The 21156-nt window shown below is 48.6% G+C and overlaps 1 protein-coding gene across 5 annotated transcripts in view; it reads left to right on the top strand.

The window, feature by feature from the left end:
* LOC138252385 (uncharacterized) overlaps window positions 1-21156 on the top strand; it is a 198023-nt gene that overhangs the window by 107125 nt on the left and 69742 nt on the right. For 3 of the 5 annotated variants that reach the window (XM_069205736.1, XM_069205733.1, XM_069205732.1), the window contains one exon: window positions 12181-12468. The exons of 1 other annotated variant lie outside the window; for it this stretch is intronic. In XM_069205736.1, the coding sequence (XP_069061837.1) occupies window positions 12181-12468 (288 nt within the window). The remainder of the gene's footprint in view (window positions 1-12180; window positions 12469-21156) is intronic. One more of the 5 variants, XM_069205735.1, reaches the window with a different exon arrangement.

Genomic DNA, 21156 nt, shown 5'->3' with positions numbered 1-21156 from the left:
CTCCCAGGTCTTCTCCCCTCATACACCAGTTATGACACTCCCAGGTCTGTGTCTCATACACCAGTTATAACACACCCAGGTCTTCTCGTCTTATACACCAGTTAGGACACTCCCAGATCTATTCCTCATACACCAGTTAGGACACTCCCAGGTCTGTCCGTAATGCGCCAGTTAGGACACTCCCTGGTCTATCCCTCATACACCAGTTATGACACACCCAGGTCTGTCCCTCATACACCAGTTATGACACTCCCAGGTCTTCTCGTCTCATACACCAGTTAGGACACTCCCAGGTCTGTCCGTAATGCACCAGTTATGGCACTCCCAGGTGTATCCCTCATACACCAGTTATGGCACTCCCAGCTCTATCCCTCATACACCAGTTAGGACACTCCCAGGTCTATCCCTCATACACCAGTTGTGACACACCTGGGTCTGTCCCTCATACACCAGTTATGACACTCCCAGGTCTGTCCCTCTTACACCAGTTATGACACTCCCAGGTCTATCCCTTATACACCAGTTAGGACACTCCCAGGTCTATCCCTTATACACCAGTTAGGACTCTTCTAGGTCTATCCCTTATACACCATTTATGACACACCCAGGTCTGTCCCTCATACACCAGTTATAACACACCCAGGTCTTCTCGTCTTATACAACAGTTAGGACACTCCCAGGTCTGTCCGTAATGCACCAGTTATGACACGCCCACTTCTATCCCTTATACACCAGTTATGACACTCCCAGGTCTTCTCGCCTCATACACCAGTTATGACACTCCCAGGTTTGTCCCTCATACACCAGTTATGACACTCCCAGGTCTGTCCCTCATACACCAGTTATGACACTCCCAGGTGTATCCCTCATACACCAGTTAAGACATTCCTAGGTCTCCTCTCCTCATACACCAGTTATAACACTCCCAGGTATATCCCTCGTACACCAGTTATGGCACTCCCAGGTCTGTCCCTCGTACACCAGTTAGGATACACCCAGGTCTATCCTTCATACACCAGTTAGGACACTCCCAGGTCTGTCCCTCATACATCAGTTAGGACACTCCCAGGTCTGTCCCTCATACACCAGTTAGGACACTCCCAGGTCTCTCCCTCGTACACCAGTTAAGACATTCCTAGGTCTACTCCCCTCATACATCAGTTATAACACTCCCAGGTCTATCCCTCATACATCAGTTATGACACTCCCAGGTCTTCTCCCCTCATACACCAGTTATGACACTCCCAGGTCTTCTCCCCTCATGCACCAGTTAGGACACTCCCAGGTCTATCCCTCATACACCAGTTAGGACACTCCCAGGTCCGTCCGTAATGCACCAATTATGACACTCCCAGGTCTATCCCTCATACACCAGTTGTGACACACCTGGGTCTGTCCCTCATACACCAGTTGTGACACTCCCAGGTCTGTCCGTAGTGCACCAGTTGTGACACACCCAGGTCTTCTCCCCTCATACACCAGTTAGGACACACCCATGTCTATCCCTCATACACCAGTTATGGCACTCCCAGGTCTGTCCCTCATACACCAGTTATGACACTCCCAGGTCTATCCCTCATACACCAGTTAGGACACTCCCAGGTCTGTCCGTATTGCACCAGTTATGGCACTCCCAGGTCTATCCCTCATACACCAGTTATGACACACCCAGGTCTGTCCCTCATACACCAGTTAGGACACTCCCAGGTCTGTCCCTCTTACACCAGTTAGGACAATCCCAGGTCTGTCCCTCATACACCAGTTATGACACTCTCAGGTCTATCCCTCATACACCAGTTATGACACTCCCAGATCTCCTCCTCTCATACACCAGTTATGACACACCCAGGTCTGTCCCTCATACACCAGTTATGACACTCCCAGGTCTATCCCTCATACACCAGTTATGGCACTCCCAGGTCTATTCCTTGTACACCAGTTAGGACACTCCCAGGTCTGTCCCTCATACACCAGTTATGACACTCCTAGGTTTCTTCCCTCATACACCAGTTATGAAACACCCAGGTCTGTCCCTCATACACCAGTTATAACACACCCAGGTCTTCTCGTCTTATACACCAGTTAGGACACTCCCAGATCTATTCCTCATACACCAGTTAGGACACTCCCAGGTCTGTCCGTAATGAACCAGTTATGACACTCCCACTTCTATCCCTTATACACCAGTTATAACACACCCACGTCTTCTCGTCTTATACACCAGTTAGGACACTCCCAGGTGTATCCCTCATACACCAGTTAAGACATTCCTAGGTCTCCTCCCCTCATACACCAGTTATGACACTCCCAGGTCTGTCCCTCATACACCAGTTATGGCACTCCCAGGTCTGTCCCTCGTACACCAGTTATGGCACTCCCAGGTCTATCCCTCATACACCAGTTATGGCACTCCCAGCTCTATCCCTCATACACCAGTTGTGACACACCTGGGTCTGTCCCTCATACACCAGTTATCACACTCCCAGGTCTATCCCTTATACACCGGTTATGACACACCCAGGTCTGTCCCTCATACACGAGCTAGGCCACTCCCAGGTCTGTCCCTCATACACCAGTTATGACACTCCTAGGTCGTCTTTCCTCATACGCCAGTTATGACACACCCAGGTCTATCCCTCATACACCAGTTATGACACTCCTAGGTCGTCTTTCCTCATACGCCAGTTATGACACACCCAGGTCTATCCCTCATACACCAGTTATGGCACTCCCAGGTCTGTCCGTAATGCACCAGTTATGGCACTCCCAGGTCTATCCCTCATACACCAGTTATGACACACCCAGGTCTGTCCCAGATCTATTCCTCATACCAGTTAGGACACTCCCAGGTCTGTCCCTCGTACACCAGTTAGGACAATCCCAGGTCTGTCCCTCATACACCAGTTATGACACTCCCAGGTCTATCCCCCATACACCAGTTATGACTCTCCGAGATCTCCTCCTCTCATACACCAGTTATGACACTCCCAGGTCTATCCCTCATACACCAGTTATGGCACTCCCAGGTCTTTTCCTCGTACACCCGTTAGGACACTCCCAGGTCTGTCCCTCATACACCAGTTATGACACTCCTAGGTCTTCTTCCCTCATACACCAGTTATGACACTCCCAGGTCTGTCCCTCATACACCAGTTATGACACTCCCAGGTCTTCTCGCCTCATACACCAGTTAGGACACACCCAGGTCTGTCCCTCATACACCAGTTATGACACTCCCAGGTCTATCCCTCATACACCAGTTATGGCACTCCCAGGTCTATTCCTCGTACACCAGTTAGGACACTCCCAGGTCTGTCCCTCATACACCAGTTATGAGACTCCTAGGTCTTCTTCCCTCATACACCAGTTATGACACACCCAGGTCTGTCCCTCATACACCAGTTATAACACACCCAGGTCTTCTCGTCTTATACACCAGTTAGGACACTCCCAGATCTATTCCTCATACACCAGTTAGGACACTCCCAGGTCTGTCCGTAATGCACCAGTTATGACACACCCAATTCTGTCCCTCATACACCAGTTATGACACTTCCAGGTCTTCTCCCCTCATACACCAGTTATGACACACCCAGGTCTTCTCCCCTCATACACCAGTTATGACACTCCCAGGTCTGTACCTCCTACACCAGTTATGACACTCCCAGGTCTGTCCCTCATACACCAGTTATGACACTCCCAGGTGTATCCCTCATACACCAGTTAAGACATTCCTAGGTCTCCTCCTCTAATACACCAGTTATAACACTCCCAGGTATATCCCTCATACACCAGTTATGGCACTCCCAGGTCTGTCCCTCGTACACCAGTTAGGACACACCCAGGTCTATCCTTCATACACCAGTTAGGACACTCCCAGGTCTGTCCCTCATACACCAGTTAGGACACTCCCAGGTCTGTCCCTTGTACACCAGTTAGGACACACTCAGGTCTATCCTTCATACACCAGTTACGACACTCCCAGGTCTTCTTCCCTCATACACAAGTTATGCCACTCCCAGGTCTATCCCTCATACACCAGTTGTGACACTCCCAGGTCTATTCCTCATACACCAGTTAGGACACTCCCAGGTATATCCCTCATACACCAGTTAGGACACTCCCAGGTCTGTTTGTAATGCACCAGTTATGACACTCCCAGGTCTATCCCTTATACACCAGTTATGACACACCCAGGTCTGTCCTTCATACACCAGTTATGACACTCCCAGGTCTATCCCTCATACACCAGTTATGACACACCCAGGTCTGTCCCTCATACACCAGTTATGACACTCCCAGGTCTTCTCGTCTCATACACCAGTTAGGACACTCCCAGGTCTGTCCGTAATGCACCAGTTATGGCACTCCCAGGTCTATCCCTCATACACCAGTTATGGCACTCCCAGCTCTATCCCTCATACACCAGTTGTGACATACCTGGGTCTGTCCCTCATACACCAGTTATGACACTCCCAGGTCTGTCCCTCTTACACCAGTTAGGACACACCCAGGTCTATCCTTCATACACCAGTTAGGACACTCCCAGGTCTGTCCCTCATACACCAGTTAGGACACTCCCAGGTCTGTCCCTTGTACACCAGTTAGGACACACTCAGGTCTATCCTTCATACACCAGTTACGACACTCCCAGGTCTTCTTCCCTCATACACAAGTTATGCCACTCCCAGGTCTATCCCTCATACACCAGTTGTGACACTCCCAGGTCTATTCCTCATACACCAGTTAGGACACTCCCAGGTATATCCCTCATACACCAGTTAGGACACTCCCAGGTCTGTTTGTAATGCACCAGTTATGACACTCCCAGGTCTATCCCTTATACACCAGTTATGACACACCCAGGTCTGTCCTTCATACACCAGTTATGACACTCCCAGGTCTATCCCTCATACACCAGTTATGACACACCCAGGTCTGTCCCTCATACACCAGTTATGACACTCCCAGGTCTTCTCGTCTCATACACCAGTTAGGACACTCCCAGGTCTGTCCGTAATGCACCAGTTATGGCACTCCCAGGTCTATCCCTCATACACCAGTTATGGCACTCCCAGCTCTATCCCTCATACACCAGTTGTGACATACCTGGGTCTGTCCCTCATACACCAGTTATGACACTCCCAGGTCTGTCCCTCTTACACCAGTTATGACACTCCCAGGTCTATCCCTTATACACAAGTTAGGACACTCCCAGGTCTATCCCTTATACACCAGTTATGACACACCCAGGTCTGTCCCTCATACACCAGCTAGGCCACTCCCAGGATTGTCCCTCATACACCAGTTAGGCCACTCCCAGATCTGTCCCTCATACACCAGTTAGGACACTCCCATGTCTGTCCCTCATGCACCAGTTATGACACTCCCAGGTCTCCTCCCCTCATACACCAGTTGACACACCCAGGTCTGTCCCTCATACACCAGTTAGGACACTCCCAGGTCTGTCCGTAATGCACCAGTTATGGCACTCCCAGGTCTATCCCTCATACACCAGTTATGACACACCCAGGTGTGTCCCTCATACACCAGCTAGGACACTCCCAGGTCTGTCCCTCATACACCAGTTATGACACTCCCAGGTGTATCCCTCATACACCAGATAAGACATTCCTAGGTCTCCTCCCCTCATACACCAGTTATGACACTCCCAGGTCTGTCCCTCGTACACCAGTTAGGACACACTCAGGTCTATCCTTCATACACCAGTTACGACACTCCCAGGTCTTCTTCCCTCATACACAAGTTATGCCACTCCTAGGTCTATCCCTCATACACCAGTTGTGACACTCCCAGGTATATTCCTCATACACCAGTTAGGACACTCCCAGGTATATCCCTCATACACCGTTATGGCACTGCCAGGTCTGTCCCTCGTACACCAGTTAGGACACACCCAGGTCTTTCCTTCATACACCAGTTAGGACACTCCCAGGTCTGTCCCTCATACACCAGTTAGGACACTCCCAGGTCTGTCCCTCATACACCAGTTAGGACACTCCCAGGTCTGTTCCTCGTACACCAGTTAGGACACACTCAGGTTTATCCTTAATACACCAGTTACGACACTCCCAGGTCTTCTCCCCTCATACACCAGTTAGGACACTCCCAGGTCTGTCCCTCGTACACCAGTTAAAACACTCCCAGGTCTATCCTTCATACACCAGTTACGACACTCCCAGGTCTGTCCCTCAAACACCAGTTAGTCTACTCCCAGATCTGTCCCTCATACACCAGTTAGGACACTCCCAGGTCTGTCCCTCATACACCAGTTATGACACTCCCAGGTCGTCTTCCCTCATACACCAGTTGACACACCCAGGTCTGTCCCTCATACACCAGTTATGACACTCCCAGGTGTATCCCTCATACACCAGTTAAGACATTCCTAGGTCTCCTCCCCTCATACACCAGTTATAACACTCCCAGGTATATCCCTCATACACCAGTTGTGACACCCCCAGGTCTATCCCTCATATACCAATTAAGACATTCCTAGGTCTCCTCCCCTCATACACCAGCTAGGCCACTCCCAGGTCTGTCCCTCATACACCAGTTATGACACTCCTAGGTCTTCTTCCCTCATACACCAGTTATGACACACCCAGGTCTGTCCCTCATACACCAGTTATGGCACTCCCAGGTCTGTCCGTAATGCACCAGTTATGGCACTCCCAGGTCTTCTCCCCTCATACACCAGTTATGACACTCCCAGGTCTGTCCCTCATACACCAGTTATGACACACTCAGGTCTTTCCTTCATACACCAGTTAAGACACTCCCAGGTCTGTCCGTAATGCACCAGTTATGGCACTCCCAGGTCTTCTCCCCTCATACACCAGTTATGACACTCCCAGGTCTGTGTCTCATACACCAGTTATAACACACCCAGGTCTTCTCGTCTCATACACCAGTTAGGACACTCCCAGATCTATTCCTCATGCACTAGTTAGGACACTCCCAGGTCTGTCCGTAATGCACCAGTTATGACACTCCCACTTCTATCCTTCATACACCAGTTAGGACACTCCCAGGTCTTCTCCCCTCACGCGCCAGTTAGGACACTCCCAGGTCTATCCCTCATACACCAGTTATGACACACCCAGGTCTGTCCCTCATACACAAGTTATGCCACTCCCAGGTCTATCCTTCATACACCAGTTAGGACACTCCCAGGTCTTCTCCCCTCATACACCAGTTAGGACACTCCCAGGTCTGTCCCTCGTACACCAGTTAAAACACTCCCAGGTCTATCCTTCATACACCAGTTACGACACTCCCAGGTCTGTCCCTCATACACCAGTTAGGACACTCCCAGGTCTGTCCCTCATACACCAGTTATGACACTCCCAGGTCGTCTTCCCTCATACACCAGTTGACACACCCAGGTCTGTCCCTCATACACCAGTTATGACACTCCCAGGTGTATCCCTCATACACCGGTTAAGACATTCCTAGGTCTCCTCCCCTCATACACCAGTTATAACACTCCCAGGTCTGTCCCTCATACACCAGTTATAACACTCCCAGGTCTTCTCCCCTCATACACCAGTTAGGACACTCCCAGATCTTTTCCTCATACACCAATTAGGACACTCCCAGATCTGTCCGTAATGCACCAGTTATGACACTCCCACTTCTATCCTTCATACACCAGTTAGGACACTCCCAGGTCTTCTCCCCTCATGCGCCAGTTAGGACACTCCCAGGTCTATCCCTCATACACCAGTTATGACACACCCAGGTCTGTCCCTCATACACCAGTTATGACACTCCCAGGTCTTCTCGTCTCATACACCAGTTAGGACACTCCCGGGTCTGTCCGTAATGCACCAGTTATGGCACTCCCAGGTCTATCCCTCATACACCAGTTATGGCACTCCCAGCTCTATCCCTCATACACCAGTTAGGACACTCCCAGGTCTATCCCTCATACACCAGTTGTGACACACCTGGGTCTGTCCCTCATACACCAGTTATGACACTCCCAGGTCTGTCCCTCTTACACCAATTATGACACTCCCAGGTCTATCCCTTATACACCAGTTAGGACACTCCCAGATCTATCCCTTATACACCAGTTATGACACACCCAGGTCTGTCCCTCATTCACCAGTTATAAAACACCCAGGTCTTCTCGTTTTATACACCAGTTAGGACACTCCCAGGTCTGTCCGTAATGCACCAGTTATGAAATGCCCACTTCTATCCCTTATACACCAGTTATGACACTCCCAGGTCTTCTCGCCTCATACACCAGTTATGACACTCCCAGGTCTGTCCCTCATACACCAGTTATGACACTCCCAGGTCTGTCCCTCATACACCAGTTATGACACTCCCAGGTGTATCCCTCATACACCAGTTAAGACATTCCTAGGTCTCCTCCCCTCATACACCAGTTATAACACTCCCAGGTATATCCCTCATACACCAGTTATGGCACTCCCAGGTCTGTCCATCGTACACCAGTCAGGACACACCCAGGTCTATCCTTCATACACCAGTTAGGACACTCCCAGGTCTGTCCCTCATACATCAGTTAGGACACTCCCAGGTCTGTCCCTCATACACCAGTTAGGACACTCCCAGGTCTGTCCCTCGTACACCAGTTAGGACACACTCAGGTCTATCCTTCATACATCAGTTACGACACTCCCAGGTCTTCTTCCCTCATACACAAATTATGCCACTCCCAGGTCTATCCCTCATACACCAGTTGTGACACTCCCAGGTCTATTCCTCATACACCAGTTAGGACACTCCCAGGTCCATCAATAATGCACCAGTTATGACACTGCCAGGTCTATTCCTCATACACCAGTTAAGACACTCCCAGGTCTGTCCCTCCTACACCAGTTAGGACACTCCCAGGTCTGTCCCTCGTACACCAGTTAGGACACACCCAGGTCTGTCCCTCATACACCAGTTAGGCCACTCCCAGATCTGTCCCTCATACACCAGTTAGGACACTCCCAGGTCTGTCCCTCATACACCAGTTATGACACTCCCAGGTCGTCTTCCCTCATACACCAGTTGACACACCCAGGTCTGTCCCTCATACACCAGTTATGACACTCCCAGGTGTATCCCTCATACACCAGTTAAGACATTCCTAGGTCTCCTCCCCTCATACACCAGTTATAACACTCCCAGGTATATCCCTCATACACCAGTTATGACACTCCCAGGTCTTCCCCCTCATACACCAGTTATGACACTCCTAGGCCTTCTCCCCTCATGCACCAGTTAGGACACTCCCAGGTCTATCCCTCATACACCAGTTATGACACTCCCAGGCCTTCTCCCCTCATGCACCAGTTAGGACACTCCCAGATCTTCCCCCTCATACACCAGTTATGACACTCCCAGGCCTTCTCCCCTCATGCACCAGTTATGACACTCCCAGGTCTTCTCCCTTCATGCACCAGTTAGGACACACCCATGTCTATCCTTCATACACCAGTTAGGACACTCCCAGGTCTGTCCCTTGTACACCAGTTAGGACACACTCAGGTCTATCCCTCATACACCAGTTATGACACTCCCAGGTCTTCTTCCCTCATACACCAGTTATGACACACCCAGGTCTGTCCCTCATACACCAGTTATAACACTCCCAAGGGTGTATCCCTCATACACCAGTTAAGACATTCCTAGGTCTCCTCCCCTCATACACCAGTTATAACACTCCCAGATCTATCCCTCATACACCAGTTATGACACTCCCAGGTCTTCTCCCCTCATACACCAGTTATGACACACCCAGGTCTTCTCCCCTCATGCACCAGTTAGGACACTCCCAGGTCTGTCCCTCATACACCGGTTAGGACACTCCCAGGTCCGTCCATAATGCACCAGTTATGACACACCCAGGTCTATTCCTCATACACCAGTTATGACACTCCCAGGTCTTCTCCCCTCATGCACCAGTTATGACACACCCAGGTCTGTCCCTCATACACCAGTTAGGACACTCCCAGGTCTATTCCTTATACACCAGTTAGGACACTCCCAGGTCTGTCCCTTATACACCAGTTAGGACAGTCCAAGGTCTATCCCTTATACACCAGTTAGGACACCCCCAGGTCTGTCCCTCATACACCAGTTAGGGCACACCTAGGTCTATTCCTTATACACCAGTTAGGACACCCCCAGGTCTGTCCCTCATACACCAGTTAGGGCACACCTAGGTCTATTCCTTATACACCAGTTGTGACACACCCGGGTCTGTCCATCATACACCAGTTGTGAAACTCCTGGGTCTGTCCCTCATACACCAGTTGTGACACTCCCAGGTCTGTCCGTAATGCACCAGTTGTGACACACCCAGGTCTACCCCTCATACACCAGTTATGGCACTCCCAGGTCTGTCCCTCATACACCAGTTAGGACACTCCCAGGTCTATCCCTTATGCACCAGTTATGGCACTCCCAGATCTCCTCCTCTCATACACCAGTTGTGACACTCCCAGGGCTATCCCTCATACACCAGTTATGACACACCCAGGTCTATCCTTCATACACCAGTTAGGACACTCCCAGGTCTGTCCCTTGTACACCAGTTACGACACTCCCAGGTCTTCTTCCCTCATACACCAGTTATGACACACCCAGGTCTGTCCCTCATACACCAGTTATGACACTCCCAGGTGTATCCCTTATACACCAGTTAAGACATTCCTAGGTCTCGTCCCCTCATACACCAGTTATAACACTCCCAGGTATATCCCTAATACACCCGTTGTGACACTCCCAGGTCTGCCCCTCATATACCAGTTAGGACACTCCCAGGTCTGTCCGTAAAGCACCAGTTATGATACACCCAGGTCTGTCCGTAATGCACCAGTTATGGCACTCCCAGGTCTATCCCTCATACACCAGTTGTGACACACCTGGGTCTGTCCCTCATACACCAGTTATAACACTCCCAGGTATATCCCTCATACACCCGTTGTGACACTCCCAGGTCTGTCCCTCATACACCAGTTATGACACTCCCAGGTCTGTCCCTTATACACCAGTTATGACACTCCCAGGTCTGTCCGTAATGCACCAGTTAGGACACTCCCAGCTCTATCCCTCATACAGCAGTTATGACACACCCAGGTCTGTCCTTCAGACACCAGTTATGGCACTCCCAGCTCTATCCCTCATACACCAGTTATGACACTCCCAGCTCTATCCCTCATACACCAGTTATGACACTCCCAGGTCTGTCCCTCATACACCAGTTATGACACTCCCAGGTCTATTCCTCATACACCAGTTATGACACTCCCAGGTGTATCCCTCATACACCAGTTAAGACATTCCTAGGTGTCCTCTCCTCATACACCAGTTATAACACTCCCAGGTATATCCCTCATACACCAGTTAGGACACTCCCAGGTCTGTCCATAATGCACCAGTTATGACACTCCCAGCTCTATCCCTCATACACCAGTGATGACACTCCCAGGTCTGTCTCTCTTACACCAGTTATGACACTCCCAGGTCTCTCCCTCATACACCAGTTATGACACTCCCAGGTGTATCCCTCATACACCAGTTAAGACATTCCTAGGTCTCCTCCCCTCATACACCAGTTATGACACACCCAGGTCTCCTCCCCTCATACACCAGTTAGGACACTCCCAGCTCTATCCCTCATACACCAGTTATGACACACCCAGGTCTCTCCCCCATACACCAGTTATGGCACTCCCAGGTCTCTCCCTCATACACCAGTTATGACACTCCCAGGTATATCCCCCATACACCAGTTATGACACTCCCAGGTCTCTCCCTCATACACCAGTTATGACACTCCCAGGTCTGTCCCTCGTACACCAGTTAGGACACTCCCAGGTCTCCTCCCCTCATGCTCCAGTTCTGGTACAGTACACATCTTCTCTTCGTTGTCCTTTCTATAGTACACACAGACCCTCGCCCAAAGGCCAGCTGGGACACATTTAAGGCTTCTCCTTTGCTTCTGTATGCACTTACATCCTGGCATAATATCCCAGCGCGGATCTTCCGTTTCTCAATGGGTCAACCTGCTCGTAGAGTGAGCTCTCCTACCATCTAAACATTCAACCTCTTTGTGTGATTAGAAGGCACGGATTTCAAATACATGTTGGTGTTGTACAGTTTAAATAAGAAAGCCTTTTGGTTTAGCAGGGAGAAGACTTGGGGCAGAGGCCAAGAAAGCCATCTGGCAAGGCATAGCCGACCGCATCCATGCCCTGGGACTCCTGCCTAGACTGCGAGCTACTTCAGCAAAGGAGTGTCAACAAGTTAAAAGTGGACGGAATAAAAAACAGCTGTTAACCTTAAAAACCTGCAAGCAACCTGGACCAGCCCCCAGCCCGAAGACCCCGCAAACTCGAACAGTGAAGCTGCTGGACAGAGCCCCCCAGGAGGATGTGGGACACTCTGTGAAAGTAACCACTCGGGCGAGTATGAGTAAGCCTTTCACAATCATGTTTTTCAACATAGGAGCCATATCACCATAGACGTGTACCTAGGTCTATGTACCTTAGAGGTGTTCAAGAGGAGAGCTGACTCATGAAACACATGTCCATATCCATATAGATTTGAGAGGTGATTCACCTCAGAGCCCATCGCCATACACCTCGTTATGTGTATAGATCTGAAGTGATTCACTGCCGAGCCCGTCACTGTACACCTCGATGTGTATAGATCTGAGGTGATTCACCTCAGAGCCCTGTCACTGTACACCTTGTTATGTGTATAGATCTGAGGTGATTCACCTCAGATCCCGTCACTGTACACCTTGTTATGTGTATAGATCTGAAGTGATTCACTGCCGAGCCCGTCACTGTACACCTCGTTATGTGTATAGATCTGAGGTGATTCACTTCAGAGCCCGTCATGTGTATAGATCTGAGAGGTGATTCACCACAGAGTCTGTCACCGTACACCTTGTTATGTGTATAGATCTGAGGTGATTCTTCTCAGAGCCCGTCACCGTACACCTTGTTATGTATATAGATCTGAGAGATGATTCACTTCAGAGCCTTGTCACTGTACACCTCGTTATGTGTATAGATCTGAAGTGATTCACTGCCGAGCCCGTCACTGTACACCTCGATGTGTATAGATCTGAGGCGATTCACTTCAGAGCCTGTCACCGTACACCTTGTTATGTGTATAGATCTGAGGTGAGTCACTTCAGAGCCCGTCACCGTACACCTCATTATGTGTATAGATCTGAGGTGAGTCACTTCAGAGCCTGTCACTGTACACCTCGTTATGTGTATAGATCTGAGATGAGTCACTTCAGAGCCCGTCACCGTACACCTCGTTATGTGTATTAATCTGAGAGGTGATTCACTTCAGAGCCGGTCACCCGTACACCTTGTTATGTGTATAGATCTGAGAAGTGATTCACCTCAGAGCCCGTCACCGTACACCTCGTTATGTGTATAGATCTGAGAGGTGATTCACTTCAGAGCCTGTCACCGTACACCTCGTTATGTGTATAGATCTGAGGTGAGTCACTTCAGAGCCCGTTACCGTACACCTGGTTATGTGTATAGATCTGAAGTGATTCACCTCAGAGCCCGTCACCGTACACCTTGTTATGTGTATAGATCTGAGAGGTGATTCACCTCAGAGCCCGTCACCGTACACCTTGTTATGTGTATAGATCTGAGGTGATTCACCTCAGAGCTCTGTCACTGTACACCTTGTTATGTGTATAGATCTGAGGTGATTCACCTCAGAGCCCTGTCACTGTACACCTTGTTATGTGTATAGATCTGAGGTGATTCACCTCAGAGCCCGTCACTGTACTCCTCGTTATGTGTATAGATCTGAGGTGATTCACTTCAGAGCCCGTCACCATACACCTTGTCATGTGTATAGATCTGAGGTGATTCACCTCAGAGCCCGTCACTGTACTCCTCGTTATGTGTATAGATCTGAGAGGTGATTCACCTCAGAGCCCTGTCACCTTACACCTTGTTATGTGTATAGATCTGAGGTGATTCACCTTAGAGCCCGTCACCATACACCTTGTTATGTGTATAGATCTGAGGTGATTCACTTCAGAGCCCGTCACCGTACACCTTGTTATGTGTATAGATCTGAGAGGTGATTCACCTCAGAGCCCGTCACTGTACTCCTCGTTATGTGTATGGATCTGAGAGGTGATTCACCTCAGAGCCCGTCACTGTACTCCTCGTTATGTGTATAGATCTGAGGTGATTCACTTCAGAGCCCGTCACCATACACCTTGTCATGTGTATAGATCTGAGGTGATTCACTTTAGAGCCCGTCACCGTACACCTTGTTATGTGTATAGATCTGAGGTGATTCACCTCAGAGCCCGTCACTGTACTCCTCGTTATGTGTATAGATCTGAGAGGTGATTCACCTCAGAGCCCGTCACCCTACACCTCATTATGTGTATAGATCTGAGGTGATTCACCTTAGAGCCTGTCACCGTACACCTTGTTATGTGTATAGATCTGAGGTGATTCACCTTAGAGCCCTGTCACCGTACACCTTGTTATGTGTATAGATCTGAGGTGATTCACCTTAGAGCCTGTCACCGTACACCTTGTTATGTGTATAAATCTGAGGTGATTCACCTTAGAGCCCGTCACCATACACCTTGTTATGTGTATAGATCTGAGGTGATTCACTTCAGAGCCCGTCACCGTACACCTTGTTATGTGTATAGATCTGAAGTGATTCACCTCAGAGCCCGTCACCGTACACCTTGTTATGTGTATGGATCTGAGGTGATTCACTTCAGAGCCCGTCATGTGTATAGATCTGAGAGGTGATTCACCACAGAGTCTCTCACCGTGCACCTTGTTATGTGTATAGATCTGAGGTGATTCTTCTCAGAGCCCGTCACCGTACACCTTGTTATGTATATAGATCTGAGAGATGATTCACTTCAGAGCCTTGTCACTGTACACCTTGTTATGTGTGTAGATCTGAGAGGTGATTCACCTCAGAGCCTGTCACCGTGCACCTCGTTATGTATATAGATCTGAGAGGTGAGTCACTTCAGAGCCTTGTCACTGTACACCTTGTTATGTGTATAGATCTGAGAGGTAAGTTACTTCAAAGCCTGTGACTGTACTTCTAGTAATGTGTATAGATCTGAGAGGTGTTTCACCTCCCAGCCCCTTCACTGCACACCTTGTTATGTGTATAAATCTGAGGTGATTCTTCTCAGAGCCCGTCACCGCACACCTTGTTATATGTATGGATCTGAGGTGATTCACTTCAGAGCCCGTCACCGTACACCTTGTTATGTGTATGGATCTTAGAGGTGAGTCACCTCAGAGCCTCTCACCGTACACCTCGTTATGTGTATGGATCTGAGAGGTGATTAACCTCAGAGCCCGTCACCGTACACCTTGTTATGTGTATAGATCTGAGAGGTGATTCACCTCAGAGCCCGTCACCGTACACCTTGTTATGTGTATAAATCTGAGGTGATTCTTCTCAGAGCCCTTCACCTTACACCTTGTTATGTGTATGGATCTGAGGTGATTCACCTTAGAGCCCGTCACCGTACACCTCGTTATGTGTATAGATCTCAAAGGTGAGTCATTTCATAGCCGGTCACCCGTACACCTTGTTATGTGTATAGATCTGAGAGGTGATTCACCTTGAGCCCGTCACCGTACACCTCGTTATGTGTATAGACCTGAGAGGTGATTCACGTCGGAGCCTGTCACTGTACACCTCGTTATGTTTGTAGATCTGAGAGGTGATTCACCTCAGAGCCCGTCACCGTACACCTCGTTATAAGTATAAATCTCAGGTGTCACTTCAGAGCCCGTCACCGTACACCTTGTTATGTGTATAGATCTGAGAGGTGTTTCTCCTCGCAGCCCCTTTACTGTACACCTCGTTATGTATATAGATCTGAGGTGATTCACGTCGGAGCCCTGTCACTGTAAACCTTGTTATAATTATAAATCTCGGGTGTCACTTCAGAGCCCGTCACAGTACACCTTGTTATGTGTATAGATGTGAGGTGATCACTTTAGAGCCCGTCACCTGTACACCTCGTTATGTGTATAGATCTGAGAGGTGAGTCACTTCAGAGCCTGTCACCGTACACCTCGTTATGTGTATAGATCTGAGAGGTGAGTCACTTCAGAGCCGGTCACCCGTACACCTTGTTATGTGTATAGATCTTAGAGGTGATTCACATCAGAGCCTTGTCACTGTACACCTCGTTATGTGTATAGATCTGAGAGGCGATTCACTTCAGAGCCTGTCACCGTACACCTTGTTATGTGTATAGATCTGAGGTGAGTCACTTCAGAGCCCGTCACCGTACACCTCGTTATGTGTATAGATCTGAAGTGATTCACCTCAGAGCCCGTCACCGTACACCTTGTTATGTGTATGGATCTGAGGTGATTCACTTCAGAGCCCGTCATGTGTATAGATCTGAGAGGTGATTCACCACAGAGTCTGTCACCGTACACCTTGTTATGTGTATAGATCTGAGGTGATTCTTCTCAGAGCCCGTCACCGTACACCTTGTTATGTTTATAGATCTGAGAGATGATTCACTTCAGAGCCTTGTCACTGTACACCTTGTTATGTGTGTAGATCTGAGAGATGATTCACCTCAGAGCCTGTCACCGTGCACCTCGTTATGTATATAGATCTGAGAGGTGAGTCACTTCCGAGCCTTGTCACTGTACACCTTGTTATGTGTATAGATCTGAGAGGTAAGTTACTTCAATGCCTGTGACTGTACATCTAGTAATGTGTATAGATCTGAGAGGTGTTTCACCTCCCAGCCCCTTCACTGCACACCTTGTTATGTGTATAAATCTGAGGTGATTCTTCTCAGAGCCCGTCACCGCACACCTTGTTATGTGTATGGATCTGAGAGGTGAGTCACCTCAGAGCCTCTCACCGTACACCTCGTTATGTGTATGGATCTGAGGTGATTCACCTCAGAGCCCGTCACCGTACACCTTGTTATGTGTATAAATCTGAGGTGATTCTTCTCAGAGCCCTTCACCTTACACCTTGTTATGTGTATAGATCTGAGGTGATTCACCTTAAAGCCCGTCACCGTACACCTCGTTATGTGTATAGATCTGAGAGGTGAGTCACTTCAGAGCCGGTCACCCGTACACCTTGTTATGTGTATAGATCTGAGAGGTGATTCACCTTGAGCCCGTCACCTGTACACCTCGTTATGTGTATAGATCTGAAGTGATTCACCTCAGAGCCCGTCACCGTACACCTTGTTATGTGTATGGATCTGAGGTGATTCACTTCAGAGCCCGTCATGTGTATAGATCTGAGAGGTGATTCACCACAGAGTCTGTCACCGTACACCTTGTTATGTGTATAGATCTGAGGTGATTCTTCTCAGAGCCCGTCACCGTACACCTCGTTATGTGTATAGATCTGAGAGGTGATTCACGTCGGAGCCTGTCACTGTACACCTCGTTATGTTTGTAGATCTGAGAGGTGATTCACCTCAGAGCCCGTCACTGTACACCTCGTTATGAGTATAAATCTCAGGTGTCAATTCAGAGCCCGTCACCGTACACCTTGTTATGTGTATAGATCTGAGAGGTGTTTCTCCTCGCAGCCCCTTTACCGTACACCTCGTTATGTGTATAGATCTGAGAGGTGATTCACCTTGAGCCTGTCACCGTACACCTCGTTGTGTGTATAGATCTTTTCACTGTACTCTTCGTTATGTGTATAGATTTGAGAGGTGAGTCACTTCAGAGCCTGTCACCGTACACCTCGTTATGTGTATAGAACTGAGAGGTGAGTCACTTCAGAGCCCATCACCGTACACCTTGTTATGTGTATAGATCTGAGAGGTGAGTCATTTCAGAGCCTGTCACTGTACACCTCGTTATGTGTATTAATCTGAGAGGTGAGTCATTTCAGAGCCTGTCACTGTACACCTCGTAATGTGTATAGATCTGAGAGGTGAGTCACTTCAGAGCCTGTCAACATGCACCTCGTTATGTGTATAGATCTGAGAGGTGAGTCATTTCAGAGCCTGCCACCGTACACCTCGTTGTGTGTATAGATCTTTTCACTGTACTCCTCGTTATGTGTATAGATCTGAGAGGTGAGTCACTTCAGAGCCTGTCACCGTACACCTCGTTATGTGTATAGAACTGAGAGGTGAGTCACTTCAGAGCCCATCACCGTACACCTTGTTATGTGTATAGATCTGAGAGGTGAGTCATTTCAGAGCCTGTCACTGTACACCTCGTTATGTGTATAGATCTGAGAGGTGAGTCACTTCAGAGCCCATCACCGTACACCTTGTTATGTGTATAGATCTGAGAGGTGAGTCACTTCAGAGCCTGTCACCCGTGCACCTCGTTATGTGTATAGATCTGAGAGGTGAGTCACTTCAGAGCCGGTCACCCGTACACCTCGTTATGTGTATAGATCTGAGGTGAGTCACTTCAGAGCCTGTCACTGTACACCTCGTTATGTGTATAGATCTGAGAGGTGAGTCATTTCAGAGCCTGTCACTGTACACCTCGTTATGTGTATAAATCTGAGAGGTGAGTCATTTCAGAGCCTGTCACTGTACACCTCGTTATGTGTATAGATCTGAGAGGTGAGTCACTTCAGAGCCCATCACCGTACACCTTGTTATGTGTATAGATCTGAGAGGTGAGTCACTTCAGAGCCCGTCACCGTACACCTCGTTATGTGTATTAATCTGAGAGGTGAGTCATTTCAGAGCCTGTCACTGTACACCTCGTAATGTGTATAGATCTGAGAGGTGAGTCACTTCAGAGCCTGTCAACATGCACCTCGTTATGTGTATAGATCTGAGAGGTGAGTCATTTCAGAGCCTGCCACCGTACACCTCGTTGTGTGTATAGATCTTTTCACTGTACTCCTCGTTATGTGTATAGATCTGAGAGGTGAGTCACTTCAGAGCCTGTCACCGTACACCTCGTTATGTGTATAGAACTGAGAGGTGAGTCACTTCAGAGCCCATCACCGTACACCTTGTTATGTGTATAGATCTGAGAGGTGAGTCACTTCAGAGCCTGTCACCCGTGCACCTCGTTATGTGTATAGATCTGAGAGGTGAGTCATTTCATAGCCGGTCACCCGTACACCTCGTTATGTGTATAGATCTGAGAGGTGAGTCATTTCAGAGCCTGCCACCGTACACCTCGTTGTGTGTATAGATCTTTTCACTGTACTCCTCGTTATGTGTATAGATCTGAGAGGTGAGTCACTTCAGAGCCCATCACCGTACACCTTGTTATGTGTATAGATCTGAGAGGTGAGTCATTTCAGAGCCCGTCACCGTACACCTTGTTATTTGTATAGATCTGAGAGGTGAGTCATTTCAGAGCCCATCACCGTACACCTCGTTATGTGTATAGATCTGAGAGGTGAGTCATTTCAGAGCCTGTCACTGTACACCTCGTTATGTGTATAGATCTGAGAGGTGAGTCATTTCATAGCCGGTCACCCGTACACCTCGTTATGTGTATAGATCTGAGAGGTGTTTCACCTCAAAGCCCCTTCTCCGTACACCTTGTTATGTCTGTAAATCTTAGAGCTGTTTCACTATAAAGATGCAGATGTGAACAAAGGTCTGATCGGGTTACGTCTTCCTGAATATGTATTTATAAATTCATAGTCCTCGAAACCGGGGCACTGTAAAGTGTATCTTTAACATTTGCAGGCCATGTTCCTCTAGACTTATCCGAAGGTCTCATACTCTGTCCCTTTGAACATGTCGATATGGCAACAGACCTTCTATGTGCTTGAATACTGTGTGCGCAGAACTCAAGGCACTATCTACAACTGGAGCCAGAGACGTTTACAGACTCTGAAATGTACACAAAGAACAGGCCTCTGGCTGTTTGCCAAAGGTTACTGTGTCGTATCTGGAGTAACTTGTATATAGGCGAGTCAAGTGTTGGATATGAGGTGAGAGGCGTCGCCACAATGCACCTCACTATGCAGATGTGTGGGAGCACCAGAGATTTGGTACAGTGTAGGAAAGTGCCCTCTTGTTTGCCTACAGGGACGTTCATCAGAAGGGAGTGGGCAACAGCCCCTTTGAACTTCTGTTTGGACACCATGTAAGGGGTCCACTAGCACTTGTTAGGGAAGGATCAGAGCAACCTGTAGGAGGCTGGCCTGGTTTGTATTGGGTACCAAAGGTACTTATACCTTGTACCAGGTCCAATTATCCCTTATTAGTGAAATGTAGTCCATGTCTAGCAGCTAGGCCGTCTATGGGTAGCTGTAGCTGAGCAGCCAAGGCTTATTTAGGAGACATGCAAAGCTCTTGCAATACCACTGTAGTCATACAGTACTCACACACATGAAAGAAAATACTCAGTGTTACAAAAATAAAGATACTTTATTTCTAGTGACACAATGCCAAAAGTACCTTAGAGACTATACTCCCTTAGGAGGTAAGTAATATACACAGTATATACACTAGAATACAGAAGTAACTGTAAAAACAATCGGAAAACAGTGCAGATAATGAAAATCACAATAGGTTGCAATGGGTCTGGGGGAAATAGTGGAATGCGAAAATCGGTTTCCCACCTAGGCAAGTGTCGTATGTAGAGGGGCATTGGGAGTGAAAGAAAACACCAAAAATAAGTAATAGAATCCACCCCAGAGGCCAGGAAAACAGGAGTAAATCACAGTAGGTTTCCTGAAACACACAAGACGTTGTAATAGAAGATTATGTAAGAACCAGAAGAGACTGCAAGACGCCAACAATGGATTCCTAGACCTGTGGATGAAGGGGACCAAGTCCGAGAAGCACTGAAGAGTCCAGGGAGAACAGGAGCCCCTGCTAACCCGCATGAAGGTGCAAAAGAAGAACCACAGATGAGAAGACAAAGTCAGTTATGCAACAAAGAAGACAGATGCGGGTTCCTGGTTGGTGCAGAAGATGTCCCACGCCAGATGGATAATTGCTGTCTGGTTTGCTTCGCTGGATTCTGCCAACAAGCCTTGGCACATGCAAAACTCGCATTTGACGGAAAATGATGCTGCCTAGGACCAGGAGGGACCTGGTGGCCTCTACCCAGGAGGGGGAGACAGAGGGGGCTCTCAGCAACTCTGGTCTTCAGAAGACCAGGCACTGCGCACAGGAGT

The sequence above is a fragment of the Pleurodeles waltl genome, chromosome 1_2 (assembly GCF_031143425.1).
Source record: "Pleurodeles waltl isolate 20211129_DDA chromosome 1_2, aPleWal1.hap1.20221129, whole genome shotgun sequence".
Classification (NCBI taxonomy): Eukaryota; Metazoa; Chordata; class Amphibia; order Caudata; family Salamandridae; genus Pleurodeles; species Pleurodeles waltl.
The sequence above is the reverse complement of the archived record's forward strand: the minus strand, read 5'-3'. Positions and strand labels throughout refer to the sequence as shown.